The sequence below is a fragment of the Pieris brassicae genome, chromosome 1, assembly GCF_905147105.1.
Source record: "Pieris brassicae chromosome 1, ilPieBrab1.1, whole genome shotgun sequence".
In the NCBI taxonomy this organism is placed as follows: Eukaryota; Metazoa; Arthropoda; class Insecta; order Lepidoptera; family Pieridae; genus Pieris; species Pieris brassicae.
Window position 1 is genome coordinate 4,612,241 of NC_059665.1, and position 20,282 is coordinate 4,632,522.

At 33.4% G+C, this 20,282-nt stretch overlaps 2 protein-coding genes across 2 annotated transcripts; both read left to right on the plus strand.

The window, feature by feature from the left end:
- Positions 1-8,548: 8,548 nt before the first annotated feature.
- LOC123714861 (parathyroid hormone/parathyroid hormone-related peptide receptor-like) lies at positions 8,549-16,925 on the plus strand. Its single transcript, XM_045669480.1, has 10 exons — positions 8,549-8,876; positions 9,232-9,360; positions 9,797-10,000; positions 10,396-10,558; positions 11,955-12,077; positions 13,218-13,477; positions 13,918-14,122; positions 14,902-15,109; positions 15,656-15,836; positions 16,218-16,925. The coding sequence occupies exons 1-10, from the start codon at positions 8,823-8,825 to the stop codon at positions 16,875-16,877; spliced, it is 2,187 nt and encodes a 728-aa protein (XP_045525436.1). The 5' UTR covers positions 8,549-8,822; the 3' UTR covers positions 16,878-16,925.
- A 273-nt stretch (positions 16,926-17,198) lies between these two features.
- Positions 17,199-20,276, plus strand: LOC123707562 (putative defense protein 3). Its single transcript, XM_045657698.1, has 3 exons — positions 17,199-17,555; positions 18,712-18,922; positions 20,140-20,276. Exons 1-3 carry the CDS (start codon positions 17,294-17,296, stop codon positions 20,228-20,230), a joined length of 564 nt encoding a protein of 187 aa, XP_045513654.1. The 5' UTR covers positions 17,199-17,293; the 3' UTR covers positions 20,231-20,276.
- Positions 20,277-20,282: the final 6 nt, after the last annotated feature.

A 20,282-nucleotide genomic window follows, 5' to 3' on the forward strand; every position in this document is an offset into this window, starting at 1 on the left:
ATTAGTAGTAGGGAACTGTTAAGATAATTGTGTGGAAATAAATAATTTAAAAAAAATATTCGTCGAATTTGGCATAAAAGATAAGATAAAGAAGATAATTTTTCTTGTTTAAAAAAATACCACGCAATAACATACATTAAACTTTTCATTTTCGATCTTCAGAATTGACCTCTTGACGCGATGACTCATTAGCTTGTGACTTATCATGCTTACTCCCATTATTTATAAAAATAATTCACGATTACGTTTTTTAAAACTGTATAATAAGGAATAAATTAGTCACATATGTCAGGCTTATTTTACTTGTTTATTGGAAATATCAAAGTACACGGTCATGCTACCAATTCAAATTCAATTCAACATTCATCATACAGTTAAATTGGTCAGAACATAATATATTTTTTTGAAATTACACATTGTTATATTTTAATGTCAAAAAGGTAAGTTATTCATAAATGAGTCTTAACATTTATGAATAATATATAATACAAAGTTCGGCTAATCAAAAATAATTGTTAGCCCAGTCGCTATCTACACGTATCGTGCGTTGTTATCACGGCTGGCATGGATTTTTTGTTAGGGAAATTATCGTTAGGGAAGCATCTCATAGATTTTTTTAAATACTACTCAAATAATGTTACAATTTTAAGTCGAAACTTTATTGATAAACTTTAACATTATAATGACCTTGTCTAACATGACGAAATGGTTGCATAAGATTTTTTGTCAGATATAGATAAAGGAGTATGTTTCTTTCTGCGTGACTGATTATGTCTTAAATAAACCTTTAAAATATACTTTTGAATAATATGCACTACTGAAATGAACTAGGACTTCTTTAATTTGAATAATATATTCTTTTTAAATTAACTTTGTATTGTCTGACGTGTTGATCAGGTTGTTAAAGGAAATTGAAATTAATAAGAATTCTATTTTCAATGTTATGCGATAAGCTTAGGTAATGATTAGGTATTGCTATATTGTAATGGTGTGTATGTTTTATTTTAATTAAACATACAACGTTTTTCCCATAATATGGAGACGCCTGTGGCTGTAGTTTTTTGATGCTGGGTGTCAACTGACTTTAATCTATTAAAACATGTGCTTATAACTAACTTAAAATAAGGGGTAGTTGGGTTGCGACGCTGTATTAACAAAAAACTTACTTAGGTTATAAGGGTTCTGAAAATGAAGTGATACTTCAATATAAGTGTATTTTCGATAATGTTAGATACATTACAAATGTCACATTTATGAGTGTGGGAAAAAGTTACGGGTTCATTTTGTCTTTAAGTGTGCGATGATTGCTAACATTTGGTTTACGCTGCTAATTATTAACTAACTATATATGGAATATCACTTATTTCACGTCATTAAACTTGTATCGTAGACATCCCTACTCAATCAAAGAAGACAGAGGGTGTACTCTTTTAAAACATCAAATCGTCATAAGTAATGACCATGGCAAACATACAAGAAACCAAAAAGGACGGATACGGTCTGCTCTTCCCTCGCAGTCCAGTTTAAGGAAGTGGCACTTGTTCACAGACATGACGTGAGATCCAGCCATCATTTTACTCAACCATATTTAAGGGGAATTAAACGACCCGTCACACAACGGTGGCGTTGTGTCAAGTCACATTTGTGTAAGAATGACTTCTCCGGCTTCCCAGTTAATAATACTAAACTAAGTGCCTATGTAACGGATGTCCCTTTCTCCAGACTTAACAAACTGGTACGAGAAAAGCAAGCACGAGACAGCAAGTACATAAGACTAAAAAAGAATCACAGGACAGCAAATGGTGCCAAATGCCACTGCCATTCGCCATAACACATATTTTAAAACAAATATCGCAAATTAATTAGAAGTAGCCTGACTAGCACTAGTCCTAGGCCCTTTTATCAACTAGATAATCGTTAACATTATAGTAAGTCTTTTTAAAACGCTTTTCTTTAATACATTTCTAAAATTTATTAAAACGCACAGATAAAAGAGCCTCTGTTTTAAGAAAACACTTTTTAAACGGATTGAAGCTATGTATTATTATTATAAACTTATTATTATTTACATAAATTTAAATATTATAAACTAATAATAATTTTTTTTAAATTTAAAATTTACATAAATTTAAATAATTATAAATTTATAATATTTAAATTGATGTTAATAATTATAAGTTAATAATAATAATGTATAGCTTCAATCCGTTTAAAAAGTGTTTTCTTAATGTGTAAAAGCTATGTTAACAAAAGACAATAAATACTATAGCCTCTGTTTTATTTATATTTATTAAAGAAAAGTATCCCTTTTCCCAAAAAAGGTTTACTAACTTACTACTACATAGTCTACGGAGCAATTGCAGCGTGCGTTTGTTCCAAGTATTAACATTATGCGTATGTTCTATTTTAGTAAACTTAACTCAATTTTTGTATACATAAATATTTAAAAAAAAGTTAAGTATATTAATTTCCTTGAATGTATCTCTCAGAGATTCCCTACATTATAAATTATAGATTGCACGAATAGCCCTCTTCTGCAGGATGAAAATAGTTTCGATAGCAGCAGCAATATCACGCCATAAGTCATTAAGCTGTGAAAGTAACTAAAATAAACAAGTCCAGCTGTAGAGCTGCTAGTGATCAGCTGCGAGATCAGTAAGTGAGTGAATCGTTTTAACCGTGTAAGCTGCAGAACTAAGTCTCTTCGCTAATCCGTTAATGATTACATACTGATTCCAAGAAATTGTATAATAAACAGTTGTATAATCCAGATTCAATTCCTCATCATTAATAATTGATTTAGTATCCATTACCCTTGCATTCTTTGCGCAAAATTTAATGCATTTAGTTATTTTGAATTAATCATAAGGTTATTCAGACTGAACCAATGGACAATTGAATAGAGCATAGATATATTATCGACCATTTTCCTTTTAAATTATCATATTTTAATCATTTCATTAGCGCACTTTATTTTCATCTTTAACTACTTTACAAATATTTACTAAAAATCTTAAACAACATCTCGTCAACCTGTCCTATGCTGATACAGAAAATATTCTTATTGTACACAATAGATTAATTATAAATTGTTTTGAATATAAAAAAATTTCAAGTACAGTTAACATATAACAAAGGAAGATACTGGCTGCTAGCTGACACAAGGAATCCTGGGGATAGTACACGTTATTTATTAAATATCCTCTATCTATTTGAACCTCAATTTATATATGTGTATTTAAAATGGGTCTATATTAATTATATAACTAAAAAAATGTTTATGTTATGAAACTGCAATGATATCAGGAATAATAAAAAATATACCAGTATCCAGGCCGTGACCTCAGATTAAAGAGGCAATCATAAAACAATAATACTGATAATTTATTTAATCAAAAATTAAGAAAAAAACAAAGCCATTTAAGAAGATAATCAATGAACAAATGTTTTTATAGATTGCGTAATATGTTGACCATTTGGTATCTAACACATTCTTTAAAAAAACCATTAAATACTGTCCCGATGTTATCTATTTCAGTATGTGGCAAGGTAAAAAATTTGTCTGTAGCTTCCATCAATTATTGAGAGCAATAGACGAGTGCACAGATTGCTACTTATTTGTATATGAGTTCTGACATAACAACGGCATTTTTGTTTTTTGTTGCTCACCTGTGGTAACGTCTGCTTTGGCGCATATTAGGTTGGGGAAAAAGTCTTTTCGCATTATAGTATGTATGAACTTGTAATAAAATCTCTTAGGCTATATGCTACTATTTGTATCAGGCTGGTTGTGGTATCATAAAAAGTTTAAATTTTAATGAAGATAATTCAAAATTCAAATTAGGAAAATGTGTGTTTTTTATTAATTTTCGTACTGTCAAGATGAGTGAATCTAATGAAGAAATTCGATAAATTTTTAAATTACACTACAAAAAAGGTAAAAATGCAACGCACGCCGCGAAACAAATTTGCGATGTTTATGGACTTGCAGTTGGCAGTGTCTGTGAGTATCACAAATTTGGTTTAAGCGTTTTCAATCCGAAAACTTTGATGTCAATACGACCAGAGCGGCACGTCGCTCTAGTCGCCCTATTAAATAAAATGGATGCCGTTTTTGAAAAAATGGAGCAAGATCGGCATATCAGTAGTTACGACGTAGCCGAAGAACTGGGAATTGACCATAAAACAGTAATAGCGCATTTGAAAAAAACTGGGTACACAATAAGCTCGATATTTGGGTACCTTAAGAGCTCACGGTAAGAAACCTAATGAACCGTGTACTTATTTGTGATTCTTTAATAAGACGTAATGAAACCGAACCATTTTTGAAGAAGCTGATAACTGGTGATGAAAAGTGGATCACATACAACAAGAACGTGCGAAAAAGGTCAAGGTGCAAAGGCCGGTCAGGCATCACAGACTGTGGCAAAACCCGGGGTGGGTTGGTGATGCTAAAGGTGAAGGTGGTAAATCTGATGCTGGGTAAATCTGTGGTGGGATTGTTCAGAAGGGCATTATTTATTATGAGCTGTTACCACCAGACAAGACTATGGATTCTGAACTCTACTGCGAAAAACTGATGAGATTAAAGCAAGAAGTTGAGAGGAAGCGGCTGAAATTAATCAACAGAAGGGGTGTGGTTTTTCATCATGATAACGCTAAATCATGATCACACATCTTTAGCCACTCAGCAAAAATTAAAGAGCTTGGTAGGGATGTGTTGCATGCCGTGCAATGCATTCGCCGTATAGTCTTGACCTTGTACTTTCAGATTTCCACCTGTTTCGGTCTCTTCAGAATTCTTTCAGCTGTTTTATTTTAAATGTAATAGCAGGCAAACGGGTAAGAGGCTCACCTGATGTGAAGCGATACCTCCGCCCATGGACACTCACATCACGAGAGGACTGCCAAAACCTATTGTCGTGGTAATTTGATCAGAAACCCCAAAATTTATATAGCCCTGCCTACAAGATGGCAAAAAGTTATCGAACAAAATAGTAACTACATACTTTAGTTAAATCTAAATAAACTATATTAAAAAAAATTTCTTAAAAAATGCGAAGAAACTTTTTCCCCAACCTAATATGTTTGGGGCTAACCCAACACGTACAACAATCCAGCGTTCGTTTTGAGTGTATAAAACTAGGTATAAAATATTTAAATTCCTCTTTTAAAAAAAATTGCCCTAATTCATATACATTTCCAGTTAGGTCCGTCAAAAACTACGATAGCAAATGTACCATATTATAAAGATGTATTTGAAAAATTGTAAAATAGCAACTATCTGTTTAAACAAAATTGTATTCAGATTCCGCAAGTTCGCATTAACGTTACTTTAAATATTATTGCTTTTGTTTCGGAGTCAAAAATAGATATTTTGATATTATGAGTTATTAAACAAATATTACTAATACGTGGGTAAGACTGAAAATGTTTAGAACGGGCCAGTTAGAAACATTGCTAATGAAAACTTTTTTGAATTTCAATTTTAGAACTCTTTGGTAACTTAATGTTACTATTGCATTCGTTTGTCATTTGTTTTTGTGAATTGGCGGCAAATCTAAAAGTCTTGTTACACGTGAAAATGAACCTAAAGCGAGAAAATTTTCGGCAATGATTTATTATGACTTTCGTTGTGGGCATACTCAACAACAAAACTATGATAGGCAGCGATTAGCTTTTTTAATGAAGTTCATCTCGTACCACTATTTACAATTGGTTTAACGAGTTTAAGCGTGAACTTAGCAATCTCAATGATGATCCGCGTTATTGACGTCTTTTAACAGTGGCTACTGAAGATAACATCAGTGTTGTGCGACGCATGATAGAGGAAGATAAGAGAGTGACCTATTAACAGATACGGGCAAGCTTAGGCATTGGCATGAGTCAAAAAATATTACACGAACATTTAAACGTCAGGAAGCTGTGTACCAGATGGATTCCCCATACTTTAACCGATGACCAGAAACACCTTCGCATGGACTGGTGAATATTTGACTATGGCAGGTGTCGAGATAATGAGTCATCCGCCATACAGTCCTGACCTGGCGCCCTGTGACTTTCATTAATACCCAAGAACTAAAGATAAAAGCCCTGAAGATGTGGTGAAAGCGTTCGAAAATGCCATAGAAGAGACCCCTAAGAAAGAATGGGCCCACTGGCCCACTTCTCAGTCGTTCCGTCAACTTGCAGTGTTACCTACAATATATAGTAATTAGAAATTTGCGGTAGTAAAAATTGCGCAAAAAATCGCTAATCCTAACGCATTCAAAACACTAGTCGGAATTGTAACCAAGTACTGCACTTATTCATAGACAAATCAACAAAATTAAAAATAATATTTGAATGTATGTGACCCTTTATGAGTATTATTCTATATTATGATTTAATAGACAAGAGCAGTAGCTGGAATGTTTAATATTTTTTTCCTATTGGTACAAATATGCCCATGTTCTCTTATCAATATACGTAGTCGGTCCCAAAGTTCTGTCATAAATGGAAATAATGATAAAAACAAAAGTACTGATCAGGTTTTAATGAATGATATTTCAATTCATAGAACATTAATTAAGGATATAGTATAAAATTATTCGAAATGACCTCCCTTATTTTTAATATAGGCTCTCAAGCGCCGCGGCCAGTCTTCTATCACAGTGACTGACTGAAGATGACTTCAGACTCTCCAAATTTTTATGGGGTTTATCACAGTCCTTCCTCTATAAGACCTCCCAAATTTTATAGTGAAAAGGATTAAGGTCCGGACTAGAGGAAGGCTCATGTCTAATTAAGTCGATGTTTTGACGCTCAAACCAGGCTTGTGGTCTTGGCTTTGTGTGCATGTGCAGAGTCCAAAGTCCCGCGAATAGCGTGTTGGCCAGTTCTTTTCTTGTCCTCACTGGAGATTTCATTGTACCTATCAAGAGTACGGTTGTGTACCGTACACACCTTAGCGTTATATTCAAAATTTTGAGCAACTTGAAAATGGTACTCGGCGAGTGCCCACAGCGGGCAACGCTATTGCGTTTTAACAGTTATTTGGTTTTCTTTCAATGTCCATCGTGAAAAATTAAGGAAAGTGATTATTTTTGTTTTTTGTTTTAAAACTATAGTCAAACATTCAAAAATATAATGCAATATTTTTATTATAAAATCATATTCGAAATTTAAAAATAATGTGCCAGTCACAGAACTTTGGGACCAACTACGTATATTAATTACTGTAAAGAACATGTAGAGAAAGGATGTTGCTGTTCTTTGTCTGACCTAACAGGAGGAGCCTCGAGCAGTCTAAGCACTGACTGGCATGCCCGATGGCCCGAGTGTTTTAGGTCGAGAAGTGTTAGTGTGATATTCTTAGCGACCGGAATTCGAAACAAAAACTTATTTGAGGTTTATTGTAATCGTATTACAATGATAATTAATAATGTTTTTTTTTTTAAATAATTTTATGGCCTGGTAACGAGACCTTTAAGCCAATTAATAATGATAATGGCGTACCATAGAGTCCAGTGTATGTCTATGATACTACCGGACTATTAGTAAGTTGAGTAATATATATTCATTTTATATTAAATTAATCAGTAAATTTTAATGAATACAAATTCAATGTTAAAAAAATTATCGAAACATTAAATCATTCAAATCGTGAAGTCACTATGAGGTCAAAAATCAAATCGAATCTGGAAATATCCACTTATCATTTATTGTTAGGTTCACTGTGGCATATATTCTCATGATAGATGACATTAAAACGTGCATACTTTCCCTTAGATAGTGGTCTAGTATTGTAAATATTATGGATGAGTGATAAAGGAAATGACTTTATCTTACTAATGATTAATAGTGATTTGTGCTATGGAGTCGCGACACTCACTAAACACGTGTCAAGATTGCAAATGTTTTTATTTCTGATTTCAAAATGTTGATGTTCCAAGTTTATTATGTTATAACAAGTAATGTCCAAACAACACTTCCTGTTCAGATTATTACACATTCGTATGTCCCATTTTGGAACCTAATTAGCCGAAACTAAATCTTACATGAGTGCGCATAGCACGGAACATGTGTGTAGAATTACAAACTATATTTTTTGTGTAGCCAGTATTTTAATTTCATTTAGCTTTTGAATTATAAGTATGAATGTTAAAATAACGTTGTGATTTACTAGAAAACTGAAACCATTATGGTTAAATAGAAACATAGTAATTACAATTCATTATTATTAAGTACAGTTTAGGTTAAGATTATATTAATTTATGATTAATGTTAGAAAATTTAAAATTATTTTTACAAATGAAATAATTAGTTATACTAAAATTAAGCCTTTTCAATTCATATGATTAAGTGTAGTATGAAATACGATTTTTTACTAAACTATTAGTAAAAAATAAACAATTTATTATAAGAGAAATTATATTTCTTATTATAAAACTGTAAGAGGTTTGAGGAGAACTTTAAATTTTAAATTACAGTTAATTAAAATACGAATATTTCACTAATTAGATTATTAAATGTAACACAAAACTTGACATTCAAATGATAAGACTTTTTAGTCGCTATTTCAATCACAGCATATTTAGTGATTAATTTCTGATAACAATTGATTGTCCTCTAGATAATTTGTAAACACTGTTTAGCACAATTGACGTGGTCGCAGAGAAAATAATTTTCAGTTCACAATCAACAAAGGCTGTTATGATTTTGTCTCGTGCTATGTGTATAACACGCCTTAGATACATAAGCAGTGATTTACTAATTATTTGTGAACAAAAAGTGTTTATACGTCATTATGGATTTTCTGTGTAAAAATTTCGTGATACATAATGTTTGGGTCTTATAAATCTTGGATATTCGTTTTGTTGTGGCTTGTTCAACAGGTATGGTTAATGTCTTTAGAAAAACAAATTCTAGGTAGAAATATATACTTAGGTAATATAAAATAAGAATATCTACTATAACTATACAACTTACACAAAAGCTTGTAGCGTTTTATCGTATGATTTCAATCTAAAAATCAAATTCCAACAACTGAGAACTCGAATATGCCGATGGCAGGTCTGTTTGCATATTATATCAAATTCGTCTTTGTTGTGTTGTTGTGTAGAACTGTCTCGGAATTTTTAAATGTTTACAGAATCTCATGTTACTTGTTGTAAAAGCACACAATGCTACAACAGGTATGTGAAATGTGTTGGTTTTCTAAAAATAGAAAAGTTTATTTTTGCTGTCTAGGGTGGCGCTTACGACGGCCTCAACCCCGTGAGTGTGGACTTAAGTGTTTGGCACCAACGTAGCCCTCGAGTGGCACTGCGAACTAATGCACAGCTCGCTTGTGAAAAGCCCAATATTTATATCTGTGAGGTAAAACTTAAACTCCATCCACTATATTTAGATTCTGTTATATTATATGTAGTGTATGTATGCATACTCAAGAGGTAGATGCTTAGGTTTTTACTGCTTTGATTTACTTTGCACGAGTTTATTCCAGTCCACGTTATGCATCGTAGTAATAATATGTTTAAGATTATATTTTTGGATTAGTTATATTTATTTACCGATTAAATATTTAGTGTCTGAAATAAAGGCACATCATATTTAAAAGAAAACACTAACATTAAGCAACGAGAAGGTAGATGCCATACTTACCAATAACCTCGAATTTGATCCAATTCAAAGAATTTCTTATAATTGTGATTTGTACAAAAATTTATGACGTATTCTTTATACAAACTCAAGCAATAGCAATTAATATCTTTTTGACAATTCTTGTCAATGTCCATTGTCATTGAATTTCCAGGAACCCCCCGACACAATCCCCTCAGAAGCTGGTAAGACATGTAATTTCCGTAATGTCAGATACCACGAACAAGTGTACCGATGGGTTGCCGGACGAGGATGCCTACTCTTCACCCCAGATTTCCTGTATGTCAATGGTTCTAACCCTTTGAACCTCAATGCTGGGTGTGTTTATGGAAACCTCTTCGCTCCGTGCTTAGAAGTAGTAAGTCCTTGTTTCCTTTTAATAGATTGAACAGTGTGTATTAGTTTAAGCGTATATTGGCTATCTAACAATAGACTTTTCTTGTTTTTAACGCTTTACGTTTAAGGAAAACATCGTGAGGAAACTGCCATGTCTTAGATAAAATCTTGACATATGTCAGGCACACACATACTTTATAAAATGATAAATTCCATGTAATCTGAGGCCAAGACTCTATAATTCCGCGTAACTCAATTATCTTAAACCTTTTACTTGGAATTACGAAAGTCAAATGGATTTTAAGACAAAATTAGACAAATAGAGTACGAAAAATCAGTAAAACAGAAGTAAAAGTTTCTCTTCCTATTTTATAAAAAACATCCATAAATCATATTTTGAGTCAAACGTTTATTAAGGTTAAAGAGGACGGCTCATGCGGCTGTTATCCATTTGATCCTGCCCTCGAAGAGGTAGCAATAGCGGTACGAGATGCCTTGGTACCATCAGGTCACGGTCGGTGGGAAAGATGTTTTTATCAAGCTATGGATTGTTGTAGCAATTTCATGGGAGATGGAACTGGTTTGTTCATAAATTTTATACCTTGAGAATGTAAACGAAATGTTTATTAATTTTTTATTGAAAGATTTCAATATAAGGATCTAATATCGATTATATTATATCTACAGGGCGTCCCAAGAATTTGGGACATCAAGGAAGAGTACGTTAAAATTTACTTGTCTCGTCTGGGAATCGAACCCACTCAAACGTGAAAAGAAACACATTTTTTTGATGCTGAAGATATTGGACAATAAGTAATAATTCTTCTTAAGTTACATAGTATATTTAACGTAAGGAATAACGTGAAATTAATCATTTTATTCAAATTGAAAAAAAAGCAAATGAAACTGCCGAAGTTAAATTATCTACGATTTTTACGGTACTTTCCCTTGATATCCTATAATCTTGGCATATTTTCTACAGTACATGTTTCGTACTATCATTTTTTGAGACTCCGTTGTACAGCCTCCACTCAACGTTGTGCAGACGTGCAATTCTTTTGTCATAGGCGTTAAAGATTATAATTTTAATTACATATTAACAAATGATAAAGATTAGTTTTTATTTACAAATAATCTTGTCCTAACAGGTGACCCAAAATCAACAAGAATGCATAACCGATAAAAAATCACTCACAAAACATAAAACAAACAAGAAATTCATTAGGAAAAACATGCTATATAATACATGCACTAACACTAGAACATACTAGAACTGACAGAGAGACAGAGTTAACTCAACGGACAATAAAAAAGGTCCGTTAAACTCTAATTCGTTGACTATTGTGCCCTTTTTAGAAGTTAGCTAGCCTAGCGGTGCATAAGAAGTAACGGGGATGATGTTGCATTCTGACACCATCAGGCACGTTAAAGCTAAGGCACTGTAGTACTGCCAAATTTCTGTTCTTGTCATGTAATATTTTTTTTACCTACATCGCTAGTTTAATCTATTAAGTTAATAAACAATATTAACGCGGTCATCTTTGCTCAAGTATTTCAATTAGTATAGAATCTGAAATTTATTATCGCATTAGTGCGAACTCTCCAATCTAAAATCATTAGATTTCGAAAATCGATGAGACGAAATGTGTTTTTAATACTTAACCTAGCTGCATATAAATAATGAGCTTATCTACTTATCTCGTAACGTCTCTAGTACATGGGAGAACTATACATTGAAATAAAATCTGTTTTATAATACATTTAAATAAACAAACCTAAATAATAGTTATCCCAAAGACTACATGAGACATTTTAACGAGTATAACTAAAAAAATAGTTTTATTTCTATTTAAAATCGTATTTTTCGTAGTATTTATAAGTCACTGTACAATTAAGTCAAAAAACGCCTTTATTCATAAAATATATAAAATGATGTCTAATTAAGCCGGAAAATAATTTAAATCCTATCCAAACAGAAAACAATGTTTGCGAAACGACCTTTGACGGGTGGACGTGTTGGGACTCAGCTCAAAATGGTACAGTGGCCAGTGCTGTTTGCTCTGAATTTGCTTACTCCAGTTCGGGCCCATCTTGCAACCGTAAGTTGAAACTGGCTGACATTGCATTAAAATAAAATAAAACAGTGTTTATTTATTATGAGTAGATATGCATTACAGTGTAGAACCCTTTAGAGAAAAAATACCTTTGCCAGGGTTCCCAGCTCTTCCATAACAAATTTAAGATATTTATTTTAGTTTAAAAAAATTTAACTTTTTACAACAAATTGTTCTCCTAATTCTTAACAGCTTACGCGACGCGTAACACGCTTGAGTGTATGAATGAGCGTGTAGGTGCACGTGAGTGAATGAAAGAATGTGTGTGAATCAACTACATGTTAGATCTCAGTAGCATCTCTTACTCTTCGGAAGATGACTTCAGAAGCCAGTAAATTGTGAAGGGGGAGCAGAAAGCTATTAGGCAGCCTATATAAAGAAAAAAAATACCCTTGGTCTTTCCATTTTTCTACATAAACGTTCTTCATAATTAGTTCAGCAGACATGAAACGTGTTTATACTAATGAAATAAACCTCATATTAGATTACATGTAATTTTGTGCTACAAGATAATTTAGTCCTTATAAAATGGTCCCCGGCCATTGGCGGCTGCTTTCTAAATATTGCCTTTATTTGTATCCCGAGAACAAAACTTGTATTTTGTGGCCAGTGTTAAGCTTAATATGTATTAATATATATGCAAACGGGCAGGAGGCTCACCTGATGTTAAGTTATACCATTACCCATGGACACTCACATTGCCAGAAGGCTCGCCGGTTGCCAGCCTTTCAAGAATTGGTACGCTCTTTTCTTGAAGAACCCTAAGGCGAATTAGTTTGGAAATACTTCAGTGGGCAGCTGGTTCCACAAAGACGTGGTGCGCGGCATAAACTGCCTTAGAAACAGCTCAGTTGTGGAACGACGGACGTCGAGGTGATACGGATGGTATTTTGTATTTTGCCTTGACGTCCGATAATGAAACTCAGCTGCAGGTATTAGACCGAAAAACTCTTCTGAACACTCCCCATGGTAAATGCGGTAGAAGATGCAGAGAGACCCATTTACTTTTCCAACAGCAAATACTAACGAACTTTTCACAATCTTATAATTAAACTTGGACTAAAGCTACCGTAACCATGGTAACACACACTAATTCACTTTTCATAGACAATCGGTATTTTATAGACTTCAGCAGTAAGAGATGCTTTGAAAATGGAACATGGGAGCTTCAAACGGACTACACAACGTGTAGCATAACACCGCGTCTTTTGCGAAGATATCGTTTTTATATCGCTATGCTATCGTTTTCGATTGCCTGCTGTATACCGGCCATATTCATTTTCTTCTTTTACAAGAGACTTAGGATAACAAGAGTGGCGTTGCATAGGAATCTTTTGATAGCTATTGTGATTCGGAACGTTTTGGTCATCGTCAGCAGGAGTGAGGTAAGTCCATATGAAATAAGTTTCTATTACATTTAATAATTTCAGCGTCCCAATGAGTGTAAAGTGCAGCGCGCTTTTAAAAAGTTACCATTAGCTGCGTTTGAATTACGGCTGTGAGGGTGAGGTCTGAGGTTCAAACGGAAGACCTGAAGGTGAGACCCAAGCTCAAGCCAACACTACTCTCTACTTAAATCTACTGTTAGGGGTTAGCTATGAAGGTTCATCGATGGATATGCCGCCCATGGAGACTCACAAATCTGAAATGTTTCCGAGTGGGTTTTCTTTATTAAGACTAAAACGACTACGAACACTAACCACTACGAATATTTACAACAACAAAAAAAAACAGAATAATAAGTCCATTCGAACAAACTGTTAATTTATCTGGAATTTGAATCTGACTCATTCTTAACGCTTATATTATTATTTTTCGGTGTAAGGTGTATGTAGATGAGCTAACAACAACTGGAGACACTGTTTTGTCTCTGAATGGCGTAGCGTGCAGAGCGTTGGCTGTAGCAGAACGTGTAGCGGGTAACGCTGTGTTTATATGTATGTTAGTGGAGGGCATATATCTGCACCGGCTTATAGTTGCCGTGTTTAGGAGAAAATTGCAAATTGCATGGTTGTATGGGATCGGAGCAGGTAAGTTCTAAGATTTTAGTATATAATAAAATATTATTGTATATATATAAAATATTACATATTATACACATTTTTTATACTAAAAATATGTAGTTTTTTTTAAATGTAATAGGAGGCAAACGGGAAAGAGGCTCACCTGATGTTAAGCGATACCGCCACCCATGGACACTCACATTGCCAGAAGACTCGCAAGTGCGTTGCCGGCCTTTCAAGAATTGGTACGCTCTTTTCTTGAAGGACCCTTAGTCGAATTGTTTCGGAAATACTTCAGTGGGCAGCTGGTTCCACATAGTGGTAGCAAAAACTGCCTTAGAAAACGCTCAGTTGTGGAACGACGGATGTCGAGGTGTTAGTCTTATTGATATGCCATTAGTGTGAAATTGTTTTAGCTATCACGAAAATAGTGACAACACACTTAAAAAGCATTAGGTTTTCGGTAAAATAAAAACAATTAAATTCTATATTCCGAAACATTTTAAAATACTATTACGGATTTAGTCGTATATATTATTAGAATTTTTAACTGAAAATTGCTTATAGTGTGAGAGTGTAATAAAGTAATATATGTTTTTTTTCTGTACAATTAATATCATATTTAATTTACGTTAACTAAGTTCATATATCGGCTATAAAGGTGACTACGGAAGCCCATGGATACCATATTATTAAAGGATGCGTTGCCGGCCTTTAGGGTAAGGGTAGGCTGCTTTCTTATAAACTTGTATCTTGTATGTTCCTGGGAAGCCTTTGTACTATATTGATTATAACTACTTCTTCAGTGATCGCAATTATACCAGTGGCTGCATGGTCAGTAGTAATGGCACTGCAAAATGACCACTCTTGTTGGATTGTCTACACTGTCGATCATATCCAGTGGATCATTGACGCTCCCAGAATTTTAATCCTTTTTCTGAATACAGTACTTTTTATTGACGTCTTGAGGGTGTTGCTAACTAAGATACGCAATTCGGAAAATGCTAACCAATTGTGAGTCAAACATACTTTTGCACTATTTTTTTAAGTTGTTATTCGAAAATATGCCTGTTAACAACCTCCATAATTTTTTTCATTGTATTTCTTGTCATAACCGAAACGACTTAATTTTCTAAGAGAACGAACTAGGGACCTATATAACTGTCCAGCGTGATATACGTCATGAAATTTTATAACATAAACGTTAAGTCTAATTATAGTATAGACGTTTTACGAATCATTTTATATATCAGCTAATGCAACAAGCGTTTGTAATTTTCAACACGAAGCCTGTTGTTTGAATGAGAACCCAATGCCTCCAAGTTAAACTGATAATAATTATTATTAATGTAATTAGTGAGTGCCGAGTTATAATTGAACTAAGTAGAAATCTCGTAATTTTCTAGAACATTCATATTTAAAACCTTCTACAACCGAACAAACACCAATCTTATTTCTTTTGTATTCTGTTTACGTTTCCGATATTGACTATAAATCAATTTCTGATACACAATGCTAGAATATGAAACGATATAAAGGCATATTTCAATAATATTTTAGGAGCACAGCAAAGGCAACATTATTTCTGATGCCGCTATTTGGTACTCAGTTCATATTTACAGCAGTCAGACCAAGCACCGATGACTGTGTATGGGAACAAACATACTATTTCATTGCCTACACGATAGAAGGCTTGCAGGGATTCATCGTGGCTTTACTCTATTGCTATGTTAACAAAGAGGTAACATTCTTCTATTGTCACTCATTATACAGTAATTAAATGTCATCATGTAAGTTCTTACAAATTTTCAGTTTTATTTTTTAGGCATAATCTAGTAGGGCAGCAATTGTTTAGGTCTTGGCCTCTGATTACAGGATCCGCTTCTTTAGTTTTTTCCTTCTCTAACTTGTCTAGAAGCCTTCTATGTCTGAGCTTTGTTTCGTCGATTTATTTTTTATATATCTAAGATGTGCCAGTATAATTGCGATGTCTTCTAAAGACACCTTCAATGTACGATAATGTTTTGCGCACCTAGTAATAACGGCACAAACACACGACCGTAGTTATATAAGCTAACACTGCCCTCGTCGCAATACTGATGACTACACATTACTTTTTTAGGTTCACGGACTTATAAAAGCGACATACAAGAAAACAGAAAGCGCTGTAGTGTCACGAGTAAGAGGTTCGAACTATCACACAAGTATAGATGGTAACTCCGACCGCCGATTCACATACAGTACTGCTCTGCCATCTAACATGGAAGAGAAAGATACCTATACATACATGAGACAAAGATTACATGTCGCCGAAATCATATCAATACAAGCTACAGAACGATTGGCAGAAATTCTGGATCCAGTCTATGAAACTATTGGTGACAATGGTCTGGTGAATGGTGGATATGATTATCTAGATAGACCCGATTTGGATAACGACTATAACTTCACTAACGCATCAAGTGTGTCCATTAACTGCCCGGATTGGTTGAAATGCGCTTCACCTGATGGTAGCATTTATAACAATTCAGTGATTGATCTAACTAAGGCAGCTAAAGATATGGAAAATGATAAAAAAGCAAAAGTAGACACAGAGCCAAAACATAATACATATCAGAATGTTGGGGAAGATAACGATAACTTGAAGAAATACGAAAATAGTGATATGTTAGATGAAATAATACAATACATGGAAACTAACGACAACCTCGCCTTGAAATCAGAACTACTTTCACCTAACAGGAAAGAAAACGAAAAAATTGTTATTGTAGAATATAATTAATTGTTATTTCATTATTCAAGCTAATTAAAAATTTATATTTTCCTCATAATAAAATGTTCAAGACTATTTTATTTAATTTACATCTTGTTTTATTCTTATGCTGACCATACTAAATGTAATTTAGCATGGCTACTCCGTTAAAGATTATCTCAATAAGCTGGAATTGATACTCTATTGCCGATTAAATGACATTTGCTTAACAGTAAACATATAATGGTCATACAAAGAATTAACAGGTACACAGACTGCGGCAACTATAGCAATATCGAAACACGTTAAGTAAACCGACTAGATAATCGATATAAGTTGCCCAATACATAAACGGGGCGGATACACGTCATGTCACATATGTAAAAGCTAATCATTTAACTTGTTCAAAATCTAGATCCTTTCAAAGTTACAAAAGTGAACGTAAAATGCTGCGCGAGCACAGTCGAACGTTGGACCTTTTGGCGGCTACCAAAAATATAAATTTCGTAATGATATCGAGACTAGTGGTTTTATTTTTGTTATGTTGGAGGGTAGGGGGTTTCCCTGATGGGGCGCCGATAGACGCATGCGTCAAGGATCGTGCAAATCAGCCGAATCACGGCCAGCACAGGACACAGCCGTTGTCAACAATACCCTACAGATTTGTCGCATCTTCAGCTATGTATCGTCCTGGAATGCGCATCACTGGTAATTAAAATTCAGTTTCTTTTCTTTATGTACCTCAACTTAGTAGATCTAGAAAATAATATGTATTCCAGAATCCTGAAAATGATAAATAAATTCAAGTAGCATAGTTCCTATTATGATATTATAACATAAACAGGTTTGTGTAACCGTATTATTTATATTGTATACAAATCAGTCCTAATAAGTAATTGTGTAAAAATAATTTCGAAAATGTTTACTGATATTCATAATAAAAGCAGCGCATAACAATTTTGCGTAGATAGGATGCGAGTCATCCTCAAGAATTCTACACTATTTAAATAATTCTTCTTATTAACCGTTATCAGTGTTCCGCTTTAATTGCTTGACAGTTAGTTTATCTAACATTAAAAATAATTCATTGATAAAACTGTTTGCGTACGAGTCCGTAACCCACTCGATAATATTACGCAAGAACGTTGTTATTGTAGGTCACACACTTATGGCAAACTTGCTTAGGTACTTACACGTTCAAATCATTATATTACGTCTATCATAACGAAATATATGTCACTTCTGCCACGGATTGATCATTCAGCTGATCTATGCTCTTAAAATTCTTAATTAGTGCTAATGACTACTTATCGACATCTTGCGTACTGTATAAAGTTTTCATGTATATATTCACGAAGAATAAACCTCGACATAATTATGAACTTCAACAAATCATATCTAAATAAATAAAAGTTCAAAGTCGTGTCAGTGACTTAAACATTTATATAGGAGGGTTTCAGATAAGGTCGATAACTGTTCTTATACCCCTATGCAATAAGGTTAGTCAAACCCAACATTTTTGTAATTTGTCATTAAAAATACACCCTTAATTTAAATAACATATATTATTATATTATATTTATTATAAACCCAATTTTTTATAGAAATTTTAGTACTTTAATAATCTTTATATGCCAAAAAATCGTTTGACGGATCAGCTAGTAAATTTATAGAATGTGTTGGCATATGTCTTCATGACACCGTAAAGGGCTAGAACATGTTCAAGGCAACAGCTGTTTAAAACAAACTACTGAACAGCTGTCGTTACTTTAGGGTGCAACAGGAATAACCAGCTCCCAATTAAAGTCTGGTTAACAATGTTTTTTTTATCAAACAAATATTAGTATAAAAACTTTATTTCCAGTATCAATTGAAGGAGTAGATACCTTCAAGGGTTTCTTCATTCAAGCACGTTCAGTGGAAACAAATGACTGGATTGGGGCTTGGGAGAAGACACCCAACACAACTGTGCACCCTGAATGCTCGTCTGTGACACACGCCGATCCACGAGACAAATCTAGGGCTACACTTGTATGGCGTTCACCGCAGCATTCTCATGGCAGAGTGTATTTCACGTAAGTTTTCAAGTAAATATAACAAGCATTACTAAATTTATCGTATAAATATACACTTATCGTGATGACTTTAACTAATAAGTATTCTTTCTGCAAATATAGTTCTGAATGTGTATTTAATAAATTTCAGTTTTATATTATACAATAACAATCGCAGAAGCTCGTAGAAAATATTATCGTTGATCTTTAATCTTGGTTCATGGTCTCACAGTAATCATTGCTCATCTGTTAAATGACAAACTATTTACAAATCTTATTTGCAGTAAAATCTTCTTTAACTATTTAAATCTATGATTCTACCATTTAAGGTTTTCTAGAACTAAATCATCTGTATATGGGTACGGCCTTTCACATTTAAGATGTTGACCTCATGTGATGTGCGCTTCTATGAATTAATTTTATGGTCGAGTATCAAATGCAACATTACTGATTACTAGTGACAAGCTATTAGAAATACTAATTATCGACGTCGCTCCAATCTAAAACTTATGGATGTTTCGTAAGAATAAGACAAATAGATAGTGTTTATTTTCATATTGATATTGGAATTAGGATAACACGGATGTAGTGTGTAATCAAGTTTCTTTAATAAAGAAACACCTAAGATTAATGTGTTCTTCAAACTATTTCTGTATACATTGAATAGACAGGAATATACATTAATCAACTCTAACAACGATAAAACTATTGGTGGCTGAGAAAACGTGTTTGATCTCTTATTAATAAGTTCGATACTATTGTCTTTTGTTAACATAGCCTTTACACATTAAGAAAACACTTTTTAAACGGATTGAAGCTATATATTATTATAAACTTATAATTATTTACATAATTTTCAATTTAATTTTTTTTCCGACGTTTCTGTCTCGTGACTGAAGACAAAAGGTGTTGAATGTCAAAACTATCACAGCTGTAGAAAAAGTTTGTTATCTGTATTTATTACCCCGAAGTTGATATCGACTAAAAGATGACGGATTTTTGCAGAAATGACTCACGGTGTCCTCTATTTTCGCGACTTCCGACTTCAGTCACCGTGACCACGCACGCTGTAGAGCACGCGAAACGTCGGAAAAAGAAATTAAAATATTATTTACATAATTTTAAATTATGTAAATAATTATAAGTTTATAATAATAATACATAGCTTCAATCTGTCAAATCATTTATAACCGACGTTTTATAAATACACCAAATGAATAATCATACATTTATTACAGGGGAACGATTTTAAAGAACTATGGAACATTTTGGTCCAATCTAATTGCCGACGCACCACAAGATCCTGCCGATTTACAAATTATTGGCTAAAAGATAATTAAGATTTTTGTATTCTTATTAAGCTGTGAAATGTATATTTAGG

Excerpts from the sequence above, each read along its gene's own strand:
- LOC123707562 (XM_045657698.1), top strand. The coding sequence starts at position 17,294 with ATGCTGCGCGAGCACAGTCGAACGTTGGACCTTTTGGCGGCTACCAAA. Across the intron at positions 17,556-18,711 it reads TCCTGGAATGCGCATCACTG|TATCAATTGAAGGAGTAGAT; the intron begins GTAATTAAAATT and ends CTTTATTTCCAG. Across the intron at positions 18,923-20,139 it reads CATGGCAGAGTGTATTTCAC|GGGAACGATTTTAAAGAACT; the intron begins GTAAGTTTTCAA and ends CATTTATTACAG.
- LOC123714861 (XM_045669480.1), top strand. The coding sequence starts at position 8,823 with ATGTTTGGGTCTTATAAATCTTGGATATTCGTTTTGTTGTGGCTTGTT. Across the intron at positions 12,078-13,217 it reads TTCGGGCCCATCTTGCAACC|ACTTCAGCAGTAAGAGATGC; the intron begins GTAAGTTGAAAC and ends GGTATTTTATAG. Across the intron at positions 14,123-14,901 it reads GTTGTATGGGATCGGAGCAG|TGATCGCAATTATACCAGTG; the intron begins GTAAGTTCTAAG and ends CTACTTCTTCAG.